A 21,909-nucleotide genomic window follows, 5' to 3' on the forward strand; every position below is an offset into this window, starting at 1 on the left:
GGGGTGGTGGGGCCCTGCACAGCATAAAAATGACTTTTTTTATACCAAACCAGTGCCTAACTACAAGTTTAGTTTTGCACAGGAACTTTTTTATTTGTACATAAATGCTATACAAATGTTAGTGCATATATATGTATGTATAGAAAACTGACTTCTAAGGCCCCCCCCCCCCCTGCCTCGGGCCCTGGGTACTCGGTACCCTTTACCCCCCCTTTACGACGCCCCTGCTGGCTTCAGCTCTGAGATCAAACCCCTCACACCTGAGAGATCTGAATCTGTCTGTGAATAAACTAGGAGAATCAGTTCATCTGCTCTCTGCTGTACTGGAGGATCCTCACTGTAAACTGGAGACACTGGGGTAAGATCATATATGACTCACACATGAAACACAATGTAAAGTCTCCTATATTTGAAATGTTCAGCCTTTTTCTGCTCCTGTGTTATTGAGCTTATTGAACTGTAAGTGATTTGTAAGCTCACGCTAAATCGTCCCAAAGTCCGGCATCCGACCAGCGCGGAAGGTCTTAACGTGTTACTGTCCTTTTCTCGAGGCAAAGTATTTTTTGATTAAATGCAATACATCTGAATATGTATTCTCTGGTTATTTCATCTGACTCCATGAATGAAAAGGTTTTAATGATATCTGTGGATCATTAATTGTGAGCGAATGTTTGACTATTCCTTTTAACTCTTTAAAGGGATAGTTCACTTTGAAATTCATTTTTGGTATATTTTAGCTTACCTCAAGGGCATCCAAGATGTAGGTGTCTTTTTTTCCGCAGTAGTTTCAATTTTGATATTTTTAGGTCAAACCGTTCTTGTCTGTCAGTCATATAATGCAGGTCTATGGTCATTATCTCAAAACACAAGCACAGAGTCCAAATTAAAACAATTCCCCGTCGTCCAAATTAAACAATTCCCCATCGTAAGTACACATTGATGTCCTAAGACACGAAACGAGCGGTTTGTGTGAGAAAACGAACAGTATTTATATCGTTTTTACCTCTTATACGCAGACATGTCCGAGTGATCTGATCTGACGTGTACGCAGACTGGTGCATAGACATATATACACTAGATGTCGCCTTAAAGACATTCATTCCAATGAACTGCCGTAGACAAGGCGACATCTAGTGTTTATATGTCTATGCACCAGTGTGAGTCTATCTGGAAATATACAGTCTATCTGGAAATATACTGTTCCATGTTACTCTGATCCGCTTTTTCCCACATACATCCGGCAAACATCAAATTACACTGGAGTTTACCATGCCCGTATTTTGCCGGATTTGAGTCTTTTCATGCAGTGATAGTGGCTCTTAAAGGGGAAATGCACAATAAATAATAAAGTGGCATAGCTATATATAGCCTAGACATTTTTTCCCAAGCGCCACCTACTGACAGAAAGTGAATTTGCGTTTTCATTCAGTCCGTCTGCTGTTTTTGTTTTGTGCAGGTGTCTTCTAGCATAATTTCACAAAACAAAAGTCAGACCATTTTGTTTTTGCTTTAAATCTTGAAATTATACAATCTAATTTAAATTAAAAAAAAAATGTATCATGCTACATGTGTGTAGCCTCTTTGTTTGCATCATGATTACATTTCAAATGGCTGGAGACAGATGTTATAGAGCAAATAAACAACAAATACATTTGCTTAAAGGAAAAAAGATCAGCTATTGGAATTGGCCAATTTGCTTGAAAAAAATTGGAATCCGCAATAGAAAATCATAATCGGGCCACCCTTATAAAAAATATTAAATAAAACATTATTAACAGTCTTTTCACAGTTTTATTTTTCTAGTTTTATTAATTTGTAGTTTGTATGGTTAATATTAATGTAGGTTTATTGTCAGGCTCTGGTTGAGCTCAGCTTGGGAGCTCAAGTTGAGATTTCTTACCTCAAGGCGACTCTCAGGCCCGACGGACTGGCCAAATCCAGCTATTGAGCTGTGGAGGTACACAACATCATGCATCATGTTACCTTATTATTCCCTAATTGATCTGTCTTCATCTTCCTACTCTTGTAAGTGTACCAAGTGGATGTACGTTTCTGAACTTTTTGTACTGTACATTCATTGGTACATTTCAAATATTGGTCACACTTTAGAATAAGACCCTATTAGTTAATGTCAATGCATACATATGAATCTTTGTTACAGAAAATAAAATACAACAGTTCCACAACGAGGCAAGGCAGCGAATGATCCATCTGTTGTATTCTTCATTTCACAGGAAACGAAGGACACTTTTGGAGGCTGCATGTGAAGGAGGCTTAGAATTGGATCAGCCTTCGTCGTGCCACGGTGACTCAGTCGGATGCAGCCTCTGAATTGGGAAGCAGCAATGGATCCTTCACGAATTACACTTTTAAACGCAAGTACTGGGTTTCAGCTTACTCAAATATCTAATGATATGAATATTAAAGTCCGGCCTTCGAAGGATGCAGCCTTTGAATTGGGACGCAGCCCCAGAGTCGGGGTCGACTCCAGCACAGGAATCTACTCTCATACTGACTCTGTTTCTGTGTCCGAAATCTATCACTTGTTTACTGATTCTCTAATCCCTATGTAGTGCATGGCAGTTGAGTGCCTATGAAAGTTAGATAAGCAAGGAGTGAAAGAAATGAAGCGAGGAATGCGGACACTGACGTATTACACCTCGTCAAAGAACTGTCGCAGAAACTTTGCCACATACATTTATCCTACATGTAGCTTACTTTAAAAATAGATAAAAGTCATATTGGCTTTAGTTTGTAATTATACATTCCTCCGTGCCAGCTTTAGTTTAACTGATGTTATATTAATGAATGAGGGAGTGTACAGTATGTGGTTTTAACTGTAGTCGGAGTCTACTCCAAAAAACCTGTATTGAACAGCACTAGTTCTACGCACATGTCCGGGAAACTCATGAATATTAATATGAGCTCTGCCCACTGAAACAGAACATTTCAGAAATAAAAATCTCATAACACCAGTCGACGTTATTTTCCATGTCGGTTCAGAGTTTAAAGCTGCAGTCCGTAACTTTTTGAGGTTAAAAATTATCCAAAATAATTTTTTGAGCAAGTACATAACCAGCCAGTGTTCAAAACTGCTTGCCTTAGCTCGATTCAAAACGGTAAGCTTGTAATGATGTTTTTAATCCCAGTGGCACTGGTGGATTTCTGCGGGAAATTTAAGCACGTATTTGCGTCATTACGTCACATCTGTACACATGAAGAAGAGTCTCGGCTAGTAGGCTATATTGTGTGAGGATGTTGGAGGTGGAGATTTATAGCCTTTTCTCACAGCACTTGATATAATTAAACTTATCAGTTTGATGGCGGATCCAGAAAGGTTCAAACGACAAACGATAACTGGAGATTCACCCGTTGTAAAATGGACTTCGGACTTCGGAGTGGCTACAGAAAAAAAGAGACTGCAACCGGCCCATGCGAAAACAAGGATAAATATCGGAAGGGCATTAAAGGACAAGTTCGGTATTTTACACTTAAAGCCCTGTTTACAGATCGTATCTGATGAAATAGAACGGTTAAGATTAAAATTTGGACACATGCTGCTGTCCCGAGAATTTTAGGTTTATTTCGCTTCCCCCCCCCCCACCCCCACAATGGTTGTCTATGTGCACTGGAAGATTCCGTCCTAAAAACACATTAAACTTTCGTTTACAAAGACGTGAAACTCACCGAGTGGTCAGGGGTGTTCACTGATATGTTCACTCAAAAATCGCTGAAAAAGATGCATTCCAACAGGTTTTATCGTAGTTTTTGTCCAACTCCATTGACTTAATAGGACGTGCTGTGAGACCGCAGCACCTTTACGGTATTACTCCGCCGCTTCTTCTTCTGCTTCTTCTGTGTATTCAATGAAATGCCCGTGGTTTGCTTGCAATTGGCAAAGGTGCATTATCGCCACCAACTGGGCTGGAGTGTCTATTATTCAAGCTCTCAACGGAAGAATCACGGGTGTGACGCGTTTGGCAAAATAGGTCCACAAAAGCTAAATAAACCTAAAATTCTCGGGACAGGAGCATGTGTCCAAATTTTAATCTTAACCGTTCTATTTCATCAGATACAATCTGTAAACAGGGCTTTAAGTGTAAAATACCGAACTTGTCCTTTAAATGTAGTCACGCAATGCTGATGTTGTTAACATTAACAATTTGAGAACAAAGTATAATTTGCACGGTTTGACGTGATATGATAAGCGATCGTTAGATTTTATCAGCGCGATTTACTGCAATGCTTTTTTCCCCTTAGTTGGTCAGAACAAAACTGGATGTTACTTTCTTGTTCAGATTACATTTTCCGAAACTGAAATTTCTTATGTTGGTCATACTTCCAAAAAGTAGTATCTGTGATTGCGAATGACAGTATCCACACCGGCGGCGACTGACAGCCACACATTCTCCTCAAAACATTGGATTCATCAGCGCTGTGCCGTGCCGAGGCAAAACCCACGTAAAGTTGATAATTCTGCGAATAACTGCAATTGCAGATTTCGAACAGAGATGGCGACAAAGAGGAAAAACTACGGACTGCAGCTTTAACTGTAATGTTAATATTTAAATAGGTGTTTCTGTCAGTTCACAGTTACGATAACTTTAGCAAGTGTGTTTCTGTATGTTCACAGTTTAGCTATAACGTTAGCATTTCGTTAGTGTTTCTGGCTCTCTGACATTAGAGAATGTGCTAAATAGTTCTTATAAAGGTCATAAAACTCTTATTAATTTCCTGAATATAACAGTTACATGATTATACAAAATAATAAAATATAGGTAATTTATTTTATTTTTTTACATTTTCCCTTGATATTAACGCCTCACACTCCATTCCAGTAGGTGTCAGGATATGCACCATTAGCTGGTTTACCAACAAAGAAGTGTTTCAGGCGGTTAAAGGGATGGTTCGGAGTAAAATCAACCTAGGGTCCTTTACACCATGACCTCGAGCCAAACACCCCCCAGAAGCTTTTTTTCCCTTGGTTGAATATTATTAAAGTTAGAGCTTATTTAGAGAAATCAGCCGGATGGCGTAGTGCAAGCGCTAATGGATCCTATGATGTATCTGGTAAATTACCCCACTAATAATGCTCAGAATTGTACCAAACTTATACAGTAGTTATAAACTTATACAGCATACACTCCAAATAAAAATAAATATGTGAACTAATGATTTTAAGTAAAGACTACTAATGTAAACTTGATTTGTCTACTGCATCCACTTAATGTGTTATGCTTGATCTCTTTAGTTTCACCTTGTGTAAAAACTGAAATGGTTTAAGGCATCCTTATGCATTGCTTTCTGCCAGGACTTTTACGTGCTTTTCCCAAACCACTGAAGTGACGTCGACGTCCGGGTTAGCAGTAGCATGACCCCTTCTCGGGGGGTGTTTGGCTCGAGATCATGGTGCAAAGGACCCTAGGTTGATTTTACTCCGAACCATCCCTTTAACAGTAGCATGTTGCTTTTAATGAATGCTAGTTTGTCACTGATATGTTTTTTGTAAAAATTCATAATTTTGTTTCTTATGTTTATTTGTTCCATTTATAGTAATAACCTAACGAACTTTTAAGTAAATTAACAGCAAATGTTCATTTTTAGGTGAACTATCCCTTTTTCCATTTATAATGGAACCTGATAAGTTTCTGTCTCTCCATTGAGAAAGTCTATTTAACCAAAACTTTAAAGATCCAAAACGGTCTTAAAGGCGTCGTAAAATGAATCGAGCTGTTTAATCCAAATCACTTTATATGATGAACAGATTTACTTCTATATATCTAAAGAAAAAAAAACGACACACATTCATAGAGCACATCACGTATGGTAAACACAGAAAACATGCGTGAGGAATGAGAACCAATGGGGTTTGTTCTGGTGTGTGATGCATGAACAAGCTTCTGTGTTTACCATAAATGATGTGCTTTAACCTGTTAACTGTCACCCCCCCCCCCCCCCCCCCCGCCCCCCTTTTTTTTTTAGTAGACACGAAAATGCACATTTTGAACTTAAATGGTTGTGATTAAAGAATGCTTTGGAGTATAGACGTACAATTGGTCTTGTTTTAAAGAAGACATTTGGCAGATTTTTGTAGAAGTTAAATAAATTAAGAAAGTGAAACAGAAAAAAGTTATAGAAGTTTGAGTTTATGGAAATGTACAATGTAAAACATTTTATTATTCATATTTTATATAAAATATATATTTTTAAAACCTGGGCGACTCTAAAACTGCAAAAAAAAAATCAAAGTAAAAAATCTGAACAAGTTGTTTTTCAATATTTAGGTTGATATCTCAAAAAATGAGCTTTCAGTAAGATTTTGTTTGGGCGCAGTACCACATTTTTTTACTAGGTGACAACCTGACTCCCTTTCTGCCCATATAAGGGCGCCTCCATTTCCATATGTGGTTTGAGTGATCTGAACCATTATTTCCACAATTTTAATACAATTTATGAAGTAGACATTCTATTCAGAAGTAATATGGGAAGTTTCTACCATTCTTTCATGATTTTTCATGTTCATTACTATTTCAAAATAAAGGTCTGAACACACCTTAGGAATATGAAAATATTCTTGTTGCAAATTGATAAATTACGGCTCCTCTGTAATTTATTTTGAAAATCAGTCACCAAATATGAAAACTAGAGATTGTAAACTTTCAAATGATATATAGTTTGTCGAGATTAGTTTAGGTATAGTATAGGATATTACTGTTTTAAATATGTAATGGCTTTGGGCCCACGATCATTGTGATGACGGAATTGTTATTTTTGGGTAGACTATCTCTTTAATATACTCCAGCAGTCATAACCAGTTCACACATTCCCTCATGTGTTTGATTGTCTCATGACTAGACTCTATTGCTTAACATTATTGATTGGTTATTTAATGAGAAATGTCATGATTGTGCTCTTATGTTAGGACTCTAATGACGATGACTCATTCTGCCATCTGGACATTAGAATCCTCCTCATTGAGCATGAAGGTGTTGTGCTCTCGTCTTCTCTCCGTCTCAATCAAGCGTCATTGAACATCATCATTGAGGAAGAAGTTATGATGGACAACATTGAAACCGTGATAAAAGCTATGTGCATTCTGATTGGACTTGCAAGCAGTTTCAATTCTTATTTTTACTTGTCTTTTGGTTGACAAGTTTATTACATTGAAGTGTTAACTGTTGTTTTTTTTTGTTGTTTTTGTCGTCAACAATTAATAAAAAAAACATTGGAACATTGAAATGAATGGTTTCATTTTCTTACCTTCCAATTTATGTGACAGAATGCATTTATTACAATAAATCTCAAAATAGTATAAGACATTACATAAATTTAACATTTGTGTAACATAAAATAGTTATTTTATACAACGTACACTCCAAATAAAAATAAATATGTGAACTAATGATTTTAAGTAAAGACTACTAATGTAAACTTGATTTGTCTACTGCATCCACTTAATGTGTTATGCTTGATCTCTAGTTTCACCTTGTGTAAAAACTTAAATGGTTTAAGACAACAGGTTTCCGTGCAATTTTCTAGTAAAGTCAAGTAATTCAGGTTAAGAGTGGGATATAGATGCATGCATCTGACGTGACTTTGTCCATTGTTGTAATCAGAAATAGGAAGAAACCAAACACGGCACACAATGCTTTTTTAAACAAACAAAAAAATTATTTGGGCTAAAGACAGTTTCAAAAGAAAGTATGTAATAAAGCATCAGTTGTACATAAAAAAGTATAATGATTAAATTATACTTAATTTTACACTATTGGTTCTTTTCGGTCTCTATCCCCTGTGAGTTCATGGAGTTATGGAGTGTTTGAGAATAGATTTGTTAAATACATGGACAGAGGATAGGTTTAGAATACTTAGAGATAATGAATTATGTTTTCCTTCGAGAAACCTATAGAAATAGAAAAGATTATAATGAATGGGATGTGGAGGGAGAACTATTTGCTTTTAGTTTTAGTCATGGAACAAACACCAGTGCCAGTTTTATTTTATTTGTTGAAGAAATATAAAAAGGTCTTTAAATGTATTGCTAACAGAGTTTGGGGTAAACATGTAGGTCCTATTTGACACTATACACACACAAAAGAAATTGTGTATAGAAGAAGACTGGAGCTAAACAAGAAGGATCCTTCCTCATGGTCAATGTTGTGAGGTCTATATAGTCAAGTCAAGTATATTTGTATAGCGCTTTTCACAATACAGATTGTATCAAAGCAGCTTCACAGTATTAAATTAAAATAATACAACAAAGTTTGTTTCAAGAGGAATTTATTGATTGATAAAATTAAATTAAATATCCCCAAAATATCCCCAACTGAGCAAGCCAAAGGCAACATTATATAGTTAAGTTTATTTAGTGAATGTGAAGAAGAGGATGAATGTAGAAGTGGTTTAGAGTTGCCTATTAAATAAGAAGAAAGTAGTGCTAGATAGATTCTATTTAAGTGAGATGTGGAATAATAGGCTAATGAACGCTTAAATGTTTTATTACTGACTGATATAGACAGGTGACCTGATCTGCACGCCTGTCTCGAACACCCGCTTTCACTACACAGCGCACACCGCCCTCTACTGGCGAACACAGGTATGAATAATCTGCTGTGGCTACAAATGCATTAATAATCCGTGTAATAAATATGTTTGTTTTGAGTTTGTCAGCACACAAAACTGACTGGAGTTATTAACTGTAAACCTTACTGGTGATTAAACTCAAGTCATTTGCCAATAAGGGCAACCATTAAAACACTAACTTACTAACCAACATTACAGTGACTTCAGAAGTTTAATCACGTGTCCCTTTCGTCACAGATAATAGCGAAAGTAAAAGAAAGCTGATGTTTCGCCATTTTAATAAAATAGTCGATTCCTTTCTTATGTGTAGCTAGCCTACTCGATGGAACAGATGGAGGAGTTTGTGAATCGGTTGGCTATTTAGATACATTTTGATAAAGGTTAGTCGCGCACTCGAGGTGACTTCCACATTAATATTTTCTCTGAAAGGAAATGAACGAGGTTTATTTTGTGTATCGTGTATATGATGATTTATCAAAATATCTCTATCTATTTCTCCAACTCTCGCGATCTAGTCAGATAAATTATAAAGATGTTTAACAATGTTTAATTACATTAGTTTTGTGTTTGTTTGTCATTTCCACCCAGAGTCAGTGGAGATCAGACTGTTACTGTTCAGCTTTATCATGGATGACAGACAAACATCCAGAGATGAAGATTTTTCTAAAGGATGCAGGTACTATGAATAAACACATTAATTAACCTTTTATATAATAAAAAAGATGTCTCCTGAAGAAAATAATGTGACATTCATTTTTTTTAATACATTATTTTAAAGGAAATTTCTTGAAAACAATGTCTAAACCCTCCTCAAGTGCTTTCCATTAAAACGTTTTGTTTTTACGTTTCGTTGTTCTGTTATAGTTCAGTTCATCAGGAGAGATCAGAACCAGCGCCCAGCTGTGTGTCTTTGAGGAGTGACAGGTCTATGGGTCATCCAATAAATTTTAAGAATGACAATACACAGGCTGATCTCAGGTAGCTATAACATTTTTATTAATACATGATTGGCATTTTTATATTATGGTGTTTTTGTATTTTGCGTTTATGATATTCATACTAGACATTGTTGTCTTCACCTGATGCGAGAGAGACATATCTACAAAGTGTTCATTTTTTTTTGCTTGGACTCAGATATAGCATTTTATTGAATGAGATGCTTATATTATTTTAAACACCCAGCTTTTGTGTACATTTTAAATGGACTGTAGTAATTTTTGTTGGTACCTGGGCGTTGTGGAACTCCAGGTAATGTGCAGCAGTGCTGCTGTGGAGGCCTTATATTCAGAGCTCAAATAATGCCCTATATATTCTGACCTCAAACCCATCATAACCTCCTCCAAAAAGAGTCCTCCAAAAATTACCAACAAATGGTATCAATGTAATAAAATTAAACTTAATGAAATGAATCATGTTGTTGGTAGAAAACATTGTTTCTACTCAGATAATAACTGGGACCATATCATCTGCACATATTGCCAAATAGGCACAAGGTTTTGTTATCAGTTGAAGATCCTCCTTTATGCCTCTTATGACAGAGTCCACTATCTTTAAAGCAGATTTTAAGGAAATGCGATGGTTTTAACTATTTTAGGACTCTGTTGATTCTTATGAAAAGAATAGTGAGGCCGATTTAGTTAAAAAACTTTTGTAATTGTAGTTTTTTGTTTATTTCTCTTTTTATATTTTGCTACCGGTACTTTTATTCTCACCATTAAAATATCTCTGACAACTGGCATGAAGTTAAATTATAAGCAATCAATAAACAATGTATTATTTTAATTTAATATGTACAATATTTAATACAACATATTGTCAAACTTATAGTTTTTGTTTTTAGTATTATTACAGTTGTGCCCTTTAGGAGTTGATTTATTAATGTGCATTTACTTATTAACTGTTCATAGAATTATTCAGGTGATGTAAAACAAATCCACCAATATCACAGTGTCTGATTCTTGATTCTCTTCATGATGTTTAAGGTCAATCCCACCACAAAGATCAGCAGTAACAAAACCCGTCTGTAAGAAGAATGACCAGCCTATGAATCAACTACAGGACTTTAATGAAAGCAGGGATGCTGGTGTCAGGTAAAGTGTGGAATTTTAGATTGAGATCAAAATTAAAACACATTAATAATTAACACATTTCCTAAATATTATGATATGTTCTTGGTCATGATACAGAGAATAAATAAGACATTTTACTCTATATATTTATCTCTATATTTAACTTATGTAATACATGTAACATGGAATTTGAATTTTGCAGCCATGAAGTCCTGAACACATTTAGATCAAATCTGATGAAGAAGTTTAAGCGTCTGAATGAGGGAACAGCAAAGCAGGGAAACCCAACACTCCTGAATGAGATCTACACAGAGCTCTACATCACAGAGAGTGACAGTGGAGAGATCTGTAATGAACATGAGGTGAGACAGATTGAGACACAATCCAGGAGAGCAGCAACAGAGGACAAACCCATCAAATGCAATGACATCTTTAAACCTTTACCTGGACAATACAAACCCATCACAACTGTGCTGACAAAGGGAGTCGCTGGCATTGGAAAAACAGTCTCTGTGCAGAAGTTCATCCTAGACTGGGCTGAAGGCAAAGTGAATCAGGACGTCCAGCTCATATTTCCACTACCTTTCAGAGAGATCAATTTGATGAAGGGCAAAACGTTCAGTCTTTCAGATCTTCTTCATGTGTTTTTCCCTGAAACAAAAGAAATGGAAATATCCAGTGACAAATATAAAGTGTTGTTCATCTTTGATGGTCTGGATGAGTGTCGTCTGTCTCTGGATTTTCAGAGTGATGTGAGGTTTTGTGATGTAAGTGAATCAGCCTCAGTGGACGTACTGCTGACGAACCTCATTGTGGGGAATCTGCTTCCCTCTGCTCTGATCTGGATCACCTCTAGACCAGCAGCAGCCGATCTCGTCCCCTCTGAGTGTTTCCATCGAGTGACAGAGGTACGAGGCTTCAATGAGCCACAGAAGGAGGAATACTTCAGGAAGAGAATCAGTGATCAGAGTCTGGCCAATACAATCATCTCACACCTGAAGTCATCAAGGAGCCTCTACATCATGTGCCACATCCCAGTGTTCTGCTGGATCTCAGCCACTGTTCTAGAGAAGATGTTGAGTGAAGCAGAGAGTGGAGAGATTCCCAAGACTCTCACTCAAATGTACACACACTTCCTGATCCTTCAGTCCAACATAAAACATGAGAAGGACTATGAGAAGAACCTGACAGATGAAGACATGATCCTCAAACTGGGGAAAGTGGCTTTTCAGCAGCTTGTGAAAGGCAATGTGATCTTCTATGAGAAAGACCTGAGAGAGTGTGGCATTGATGTGACAGAAGCATCAGTGTACTCAGGATTGTGCACTCAGATCTTCAGAGAGGAGTCAGGCCTGTATCAGGCGAAAGTCTTCTGCTTTGTTCACCTGAGTGTTCAGGAACATCTAGCAGCTTTATATGTGCACCTCTGCTTCACAAACAACAACAGGAATGTATTTGACCCAGTCTCTAAACCAGGTTTGTTGTCTATGTTTAAGGACTGGTTTAAACTCAATTTATCAGAATATGTTTCATTTTCTGAGCTCCATGAGAGAGCCGTGAATGAGGCTCTACAGAGTAAAAATGGGCATCTGGACCTTTTCCTGCGCTTCCTTCTGGGTTTGTCAGTGGAGTCTCATCAGATTCTCCTTCAGGGACTAATGACACTGAGAAGAAGGAGTTCTGACAGCAATGAGAAAACAGTTGAGTACATCAAGGAGAAGATCAGGACCATTGACTCTCCAGAGAAATCCATCAATCTGTTCCACTGTCTGAATGAACTGGGTGACCAGTCACTAGTGGAGGAAATACAACAGTATCTGAAATCTGGAACAATAAGTGAAGCCAGACTCTCTTCATCTCAGTGGTCAGCTGTAGTTTTTGTGTTGTTGACATCAGAGAAGAGTCTGGAGAAGTTTGATATTAATACATTTGTTGGAGAAAACAATAAAGCTGAAAAACTGAAGGTTCTTCAGAAGCTGCTGCCCGTGATTAAAGTTCAGTAAGTATCAGTGAAAACGATTACTTTACTGTTAAAACAAAATAAAATCAAAAGCTCATAAATCTAAGAAACATACAAACATTTATTGTATCAGTAATAGGAGCAATATGGCAGCATACTTGTTTTTATTGTTTTTCTGATTTTCTTTATCTATTTTTATTGATGTGAATAATGACGTGGAGATGTGATTGGGAAGCAATACAAGCTGACTCAAACTTGTGTTAAAGCACCTGACAGCCAATGTCTTCAACATGAGGATTCATTTAAAATAAACAAGTTTAATGTTACACATGATTTAGTACTTAAACCATTTATATGGATTTGATCCACGTTAAAAGTGAATTCTTTATTGTTGCAAATTTTACAATGAAACTGGACAACTTAGATAAGGTTTTCATTAACATTTTAAGTATTACATTTTAAACAGACAAACAAAGCCCAACTCTTATAATAGAGGTAAACAACATCAACTGGATAGAGCCAAAGACTGGACTAAAAAGGCAAAGGTCAAAATCTATAAATATGACATCATAATATATATAATAAAGCATGTATAATATGACATAATAAAGCACAAATGTTATTTTTTTTAAAAGGCTATCATGGTTGAGATATCAGTTGATGGTAGTAAAACTCTTGTCATGGGAATAATTTGTCTTCATTACACGCTAGACAAAGAGAGTTATCACTGATCCAGTAATATAAAGTCCTGGCAACAACGGACTAAAAATAAAATATTCATATAGCATGTTTATTGGTTATTCACCTGCAAGGGAGGCCAAGAATTCTAGCCCAATAATGCAGTCTTACATTTAGAGCAAAGCGAGGAGTTAGTTGGTTTAATTTTATGTTGTATATGTCGTGTCTGTTCAGAATCTTGTTCTTTTGCACACTGAGAGTTTGTTATCCTGAGTCCACACCATGTCCCATTTGTCTTTTATTCACACTTAACTCTCTCCAATTGTAATCTGTGACACCATTACCTCAAGGTTCCTGAGTAATTTTGAGACAATGCCATCCATTGGTGAACAAGTGCAGTGTTTTCTTTACTCCATCCACAAATTGTCTATTTTTTCTCTATTTTCTATTGCTTTTTGTTTTCAGTTCATAGTGTTTACCAAGTATGATTTTCATCTCTCTACAGTTTGAGTGATTGTGGAGTCACAGAGAAAGATTCTGCTGCTCTGACTTCAGCTCTGAGATCAAACCCCTCACAACTGAGAGAACTGAATCTGAATAATAGAAAACTGCGAGATCCGGGTGTGAAGCTTCTCTCTGTTGTACTGGAGGATCCTGACTGTAAACTGGAGAAACTCTGGTAAGATCTTCTACTGTATATCATAGTCAGACATGTTATTGTCTTCTGTAAGACTAAATCAGGGTTCCACAAATCTGGCACTGGAGGGCCGCTGCCTTACTGAGTTTAGCTCAAACCCTGATAAAACTCTCCTTCCTGTAACTCTGAAGACATGGATTAGTTTGTTCAGGCGTCTTTAATCAGGGTTGGAGAAACTCTGCAGGACAGCGGCACTTCAAAACCGGATTTGAGGAACCCTGGACTAAATGCTTTGATGTAAATTTTAGGACTACACTGCAGAAAATAAATTTCTTTCTCCGTATTTTTGTCTTCTTTTCTTTTTTGTATTCTTAATTTAAGATAAATTTAGCAAAATAACTTAAAATGTTAAGTCTTGTATACTGAAAAATTGCTTATGTATCTTGATTTAAGAATTTTTAGATATTAGATATTCAGACTACGTCTGGATCGGATTCAGAAGTTCAAGTCCAACAACACCCCCAAAGCTTCACAGTCCTATACCTTGTCCTGCGTCAACATTTCATCAAGTAACATTAGGCAGTTTTGATTTTACATATGCGTCTGCTGACATATGTGACCCGTTCTGGCAAAATGAGTCGCAATGAGCACATTTTCATGACTGAGCTACACCTGTTTGACTTTAATTGTCAAAGTCAATTTTGAGAAAAATCAAGTTAAACGTTTTCTGAAGGTTCCAAAACAAAATCATCTACCAACCATACCTTAAAATCTCTGGTAATAACACCAAATTTGGTACACGCCAAGCAGTAGCGGTTTTTGGCACGGGCGAACCGGGCAATCGCCCGGGGTGGCATTTTTGGGGGGGGCGGCGCCGCCGGCACGAGCAGAAAATAAAAATACAAAAAATAAATCTGCACCGCGAAGCGGATCCATATAGTTATCTAAGTCAGTCACACCTCGACTTTCTTCCAAATAACGCACATTTCATTCAGAATATTATAAATACAGGGCTCTATATTTCCTGCACATTTTTGTTTTTCTGAATTGTCTGCATGGCTAATAAAAATAGGTAATACAAAATGATTACTTGGTCACCACCACCTAGGTGAATTGGTTTAGTCTTGACTTCTGGTCGTGACTCGTCGTGAGTGACAGTTGGTATGGAGGGGGTCAGGGGAAATCTGTTGATTGTCGATGTCGAGTACGTGCCAAATAAGAGATGGATCATGGACAAGAAAGGGGGGGGGGATTGGGGGGCGCTCGAAGGGGGTCTCGCCCAGGGTATAATTCAATGTAGAACCGCCACTGACGCCAAGTCAAAACCAAATATTTATAGGAACAATATATATTCAAATTTTTCCCCCATGGTACCACAATCGTTTGATTAACATTAATGAAAAAGACTATATATTCAGACCTACTGTACTGCATGGGTGTTACGACCTCTCACAAATATATATTTGTTCTGAGAGAATTCGTAACATAAAGAAGAACGAAAGAACGGCTGAATCACTGCAATGATGTATTTACTCACTAACAACGGACCAAACAGTACGGACAACAGTTAACAAACATACAGCTACTAAAAGACAAATTGTTTGCTGGTTAGCCCACAAGATCCGAAGACGCTCTCCTTTCTCCTCCTCGTTGGCGTTTTATACAAGTCACTTCCATCAGGCAAATCCCGAACAGGTGCGTCCACCTGGAGACAGAAAGAGCAAAGAGCGCGCGCACACGCTCAAAGAAATAGAGCGCGCGCACATGCCCAGAAAAACACCAAGACAAACAAGGGAGGGACAAAACAAAGGAGAAACAAACGCAGATCGTAACAATGGGTCTAATATAATGTTAGTAGTAAGTAACAGATCCGCACACCGAATAAGCTCCCATTCACAAAATTTATTAGTGACGTTTCGGGCCTCACATGGCCCTTCCTCAGACTAACAGGAAGTGTACAAAAACAGTTGACTTTTAAAGTCTGTATCACGTGACCACACCATCACACAAATTGGATACATCCATCGACATACATTAATATTTACATATTTATACATTGTGTCCAAGAAACATAGAGAATCAAAAAACATTATTCAAAAAACATTATTCAAAACACCCATATTAAGGTAAAAGTCAGATGGACATTTCTATTTAATTTTTTTAGACAATTTTAGACAATTTTCAAACTTGATCAGACAAGTAAAAAAGCATCTGTTATAAACTCAGCATTTCATTATTTTTATACAGAGGCAACAAGCTATTCAAAGAGACTATACCTATAAATAAAACAGAAGAAAAGACTATAGAGAAAACAGCAAAGTAGAGAATCAAAAGACCATATTGTTATTCAAATCATCCATTAATTTAGAAAAGGTCTGATATCAAAATCCTCATTGAGGCCTCTGGGAGCTAAAGTGTTTAATGTGTAAATCCAGAAAAGTTCCCTTTTTAAAAGTAAATTATCCACATTGCCACCCCTGCGAGGACATTTGATATTCTCAATTCCCACATATTTTAAACTAGATATATTGTGTTTTACCTTCATGAAGTGTACAGCCACAGGGCTCGATGTCACACCATTTCTAATCGCACTACGATGTTCTGAGATTCTAGTTTTTAATGCTCTAGTGGTCTTGCCTATGTATGACAGTCCACAAGGGCATGTCAACATATAAATTACATTCATAGTAGAGCATGTGATTATCTCTTTTATCTTGTATTTATTTTTTTTTAAAACAGCTAATCTACGTAATAGACTAGTACGAGCTGATGTACCTTCTTTGATTACACCTCATTTCTTAAACGATCTACCTACAGGTAACTACCCTTGTGGAAGATGCCAACAATGCCATTTTACTTATAAAACGAATACATTCAACCATCCGCATAATGGCAATAAATACAAGATAAAAGAGATAATCACATGCTCTACTATGAATGTAATTTATATGTTGACATGCCCTTGTGGACTGTCATACATAGGCAAGACCACTAGAGCATTAAAAACTAGAATCTCAGAACATCGTAGTGCGATTAGAAATGGTGTGACATCGAGCCCTGTGGCTGTACACTTCATGAAGGTAAAACACAATATATCTAGTTTAAAATATGTGGGAATTGAGAATATCAAATGTCCTCGCAGGGGTGGCAATGTGGATAATTTACTTTTAAAAAGGGAACTTTTCTGGATTTACACATTAAACACTTTAGCTCCCAGAGGCCTCAATGAGGATTTTGATATCAGACCTTTTCTAAATTAATGGATGATTTGAATAACAATATGGTCTTTTGATTCTCTACTTTGCTGTTTTCTCTATAGTCTTTTCTTCTGTTTTATTTATAGGTATAGTCTCTTTGAATAGCTTGTTGCCTCTGTATAAAAATAATGAAATGCTGAGTTTATAACAGATGCTTTTTTACTTGTCTGATCAAGTTTGAAAATTGTCTAAAATTGTCTAAAAAAATTAAATAGAAATGTCCATCTGACTTTTACCTTAATATGGGTGTTTTGAATAATGTTTTTTGAATATTTTTTTGATTCTCTATGTTTCTTGGACACAATGTATAAATATGTAAATATTAATGTATGTCGATGGATGTATCCAATTTGTGTGATGGTGTGGTCACGTGATACAGACTTTAAAAGTCAACTGTTTTTGTACACTTCCTGTTAGTCTGAGGAAGGGCCATGTGAGGCCCGAAACGTCACTAATACATTTTGTGAATGGGAGCTTATTCGGTGTGCGGATCTGTTACTTACTACTACATGGATTATACTTGTGATCCAGCACCCGTAATGAAAATAAGATGTGCGTGATTTACTCCTGTGGATTCTAATATAATGTTACACATCAGATGTTTTTCCCCAACAGTTAACCAAATTTTCACTTAACACATAGCAGATTATGTTTGCTTGAATACTCGACAAGACAGATATTTTGAAACACTGTAATTCTGTGTAGGTATAAGAGTATATCGGGATCACGCGCTGTCTGAGGCGTCTTTGAGGCACGCTTCGGATGTGTCAGTCAGTGTGGGTAAAATCATTTTTTTTAAATCAGTATGAGTTTGAAAATCACATTTCATTGGTTCTAGAGGTGGGAATTGGCAAAAATTTGACAATCCGATAGTATTGTGATATTTGGGCCATGATTCAATATTATTGCGATTCTTAACATATTGCGATACAGCAAGTATTGCGTTTCGATTCTGCGATATATTGCGATTCATGTCCCCCATATTATTCAAAGGCATTACAAAAAATGAGGACAATAAGACTGCTCAACTCACTTCAAATGTCACATTAAATCTGTGAACATCTTCTACACATTTACTGAAGTGCAACTTAGGAGGGAAGTGCAAAAACTTTGTCCTTGAACATTCAGGACACAGGACCTTATTACAGAACGTAATTATATGAACACGCAACCACCGCATTAGCACCAAAAACATGGATATTTTATTTTAGAGAATAATTACACAACCTATTCGATAGTCTATAATTCTATAATTAAATAAACTAATCGAATATTCAAAAATCGTGACTCATCCCTGCATGTAATCTCTTGTTTTTTCCCCTCAAATCTTCAGTCACGTCTCGATTTTCTAAGGGGATTATAAACGTTTCTTCCTTGGTTCGCTTTTAATTAGGCCTATTATATTCAGATTCTTTACTGTGGTAAAGTAGAAAAACGTTGTAGGACAGATAGCCAACATTTTTACTTGCACGTCAGATTCATTTTAACACAGTTTTTGCTTGTTATTAGACATGCAAGGCGCGTCAAGTTTATTTGTAAAGCGCGTTTCACACGCGCGGGTGATTTTTAGTCTCGCTCTCTCTGGCAGCGCAATTTCAAACATAGCTTAAATGTCTTGCCCTTGTGGAAGATTAAATTCGCTTTTCATACCTTATACAACAAGTAGCCTAGAAAACATGAAGTCTCTGACTCTTTCCTCCTTGTGTCCCACATCCCTCTCAAAGCGCAGAACTGTAGGCTTCATGTGGAATCACGCGTCTTTGTGTGGAAGTAGGCTATTAAACGATAATTTTTTTTTTTTTATAGATTTAACTTTATATTATTTAAGTTTCCAATATTTACTGATATTTATTTCAATGCTTTACAGGCTTTGTGTTGCATCTTTGACGGAATTGCTCAAATTAACACTTTTTTGCTCGAATAAACACTAAAAAAAAAATATTTTAATTTTCAAAACAACCCCCCAACCACCGCAGGAAGTTGGTCCATTACCATTGCAGTGGTAAAAAACTGCCACCCGCCACCGTCACAGACCTATAACCCAAAAGTAAAACAGATAATTTAATAATTAAATATTGCAATACTTTGCGCTACTGTATCGATATAATTGCCTGCGCAAAATATCGCGATACTGAACAGAATCGATTTTTCCCCCCACCACTAATTGGCTCAGACTCATGCCGTCGAGAATTTGCTATGAATATTCACAAAGTTGGAATGCTATGTTTTAAAACAACACCAAACTTGTGCTGAGGGAAAGCACAGTCGTCGAGAAGCGAGCAGAGAAAACTGCATTTTTCATGGACAAAGGAAAACATACAAATAAAGATACTTTTAAATGTTTAATTGCTATTTTGACCATTGGGATCTCTAGATGAGGGCTTAATGAACTCATTTTTGTGAAAACCTCAAATGCGACCATTTTTCACTTGTTTTGCCTGTACACATTCTGACTCATTTTGCCAGCAGGGGTCACATATGATATTGCATGTTTCTGCTTCATCTTCGCCTGTTTTTTGATCAGGAGATTCGGTAACTCTTTCAGAAGATGCGTAATAGCGCCCCCTACCGTATAACAGTGAAAAACGGAAAGCTGGAAGTTTCCGTCAATGGCGGGGAAGCGTTTTATTACAAATGATGGAAATTTCTGTCAATGGCGGGGGAAGAGTAAATCAAATATTAAAATAACACCTCAAGAAAATGTCAGTGCGAGCTAAATACTATTTATTGGGGCAATGTTTGTCATAAGGCCTATATGCTTATTTTCACACCTCCCCCACTGTTTAACTTTTTCCGGTAATAAAAAAAAACATACCTGACCACTGATATATCAGTGCACACTTCTAGTCATCACCATGACTGAATGAATAGTTCAATATTATGTATCATTTTGAATCACAGAAGCAGGTTTTGTAAATCATGTGGCTGAGTAGAAAAAGGGCCTAGTGACGTCTCTGGTACCAGCAACATGTGAGAAGTGCCGGTACACAAGAAAAAGTGAGGGTAGGCTACAGCATAAAATATAGAAGTGCTGGTGCGTACCGGCCCACTTCGAGCACTGGAGGCACATCATCACTACACACGGGTTATACAGTAGAGAACTGTTGAGAATAAAGTAATATTACTGTGAAAACAACAAAAATCATTTACAGTCTACAAAAACATAACAAACTCAATATAACAATGCACTGGAGAACAGAGGCCCGTTCTTCATACATGGATTATTGTTATCTAGATTTTACTGTTGACGATTTTACATGATCCAGGATTGTTAGGTTCTTCGAAGCTCATCCTGGAGTTGCTGTCATAGCAACAGGTCCGTAAGCTCAAACGGGAGCATCTTATTTCATGTAAACTGGATTAGATTGCATCTTTTCAAGCGCAGGTGATACTTAACCCTCTGGGGACCAAAAACGCGCCCGCGCGTTTTGCTCGTTTTTTTTTTTAGCAATGAAAAATAAACACAAAATGCTCTGTTAATTTTGATCTTTCATTTTCGTGTAATACATCAATCGATCCTGTTCAGTTTCTATTTTTTTTCTGTATACTCACAATACAAATAAAGTGTTTTGCTTTTTGCGAAATAAAGAAAAACTAACATGATGCTATTTCTGCCTTCTCTCTGTCAGTAAACTCCCATTTGAAACGCGTTCGAAAATTATCTATAACTCCGCGAAAATTCAGTCAAACAGGCAAACAGACCCACGGGCATAAAGCTTGAGATCGCAGCTTTTAAATGAAGTAATTTATATAAAAAACAAATATTATCAGCTTCTGTAATCTGTATAAAAAGAGAGCGACTCCAGTCGAGCTCATTAGGAGCCATTCAAAAGTAATTTGACCACGCCCCGGAGAGCGCGTGCTATTCAAACGCAAATTCTGAGAACCATTTCAGTCTGTGAAACGCCCCCACATCAGCTGTAAACAAAGAGGCATAATATAGCCTACCTTATGGAGAAAATTTTCCGTGCTGATATGAGGAGCAGATCCCGCTGAGGAGTGAGGTAGGCTAAGTTATCCTTTCTCAAGTGTTAATGTGGAATAACGTTATGGAATAACGTTGTAGGCTTATGTAAACAAAAAGATGAATCGCGTTTCTATAATATGAATAGCGTTTCTGTGAGATGAATGAAGGGTACATATTTGTAAAGACTGTTTAGCCTAAATATGAATCGCGCGTCTGTGTGTGAAAGAATAAACTGCTTTTACAGTTACAGTTACTGCGTTACAGTCAGGCGAAGTATGAAAGACAACATTTTGTTGACTAGATTTGGGTACAGTTTTTACTGTAGAATATACTGTCACATCAAATAAGCTTTTCTGCTCATATATATAAAATACTATTTTGTCAAAAATAAAGTCATAGACTAAGATGTTCCAATGTTGGCTATATTCAAACTAATGAATACATATGATAAAATGTAGGCCTATAATCTTTTTTTTTTTTTTTTTTAAAGAAAGAGTACTTTTTTTGCAGAAATATTGCTGAAATTGTAATTATTGTTGTAATTGTAACCTTTTTAATAAAATAGCAAAACATATTTACAAGATAGATGTAAGCAAAATCTTAAATGGTCAATATAAGTCTTCTTCTAAATATATAGGCCATTTTGTCCTTGCATTGTGGCTCAGTCAGTGTCACACCTGAATGAATGGCTAATTATGCAGAGTCATTATGCAGAGTGGGTGGGACTGGGTAATCTAAGGTGTAAACTACTCCTCCCC

The 21,909-nt window shown here is 36.7% G+C and overlaps 1 protein-coding gene and 1 long non-coding RNA gene across 2 annotated transcripts in view; both read left to right on the forward strand.

Moving 5' to 3' along the window:
* LOC309509535 (NACHT, LRR and PYD domains-containing protein 12-like) overlaps positions 1 to 21,909 on the forward strand; it is an 85,910-nt gene that overhangs the window by 30,275 nt on the left and 33,726 nt on the right. The window contains exon 5 of the mRNA XM_082184304.1: positions 13,796 to 13,969. Within this exon, the coding sequence (XP_082040430.1) occupies positions 13,796 to 13,969 (174 nt within the window). The remainder of the gene's footprint in view (positions 1 to 13,795; positions 13,970 to 21,909) is intronic.
* LOC309509606 lies at positions 1,684 to 7,134 on the forward strand. The gene is made up of 3 exons (XR_014209925.1): positions 1,684 to 1,957; positions 2,235 to 2,375; positions 6,923 to 7,134. It is a non-coding gene; the product is annotated as an uncharacterized lncRNA (long non-coding RNA).

Source organism: Leuciscus leuciscus (genome assembly GCF_965113295.1).
Source record: "Leuciscus leuciscus genome assembly, chromosome: 11".
Lineage (NCBI taxonomy): Eukaryota > Metazoa > Chordata > Actinopteri > Cypriniformes > Leuciscidae > Leuciscus > Leuciscus leuciscus.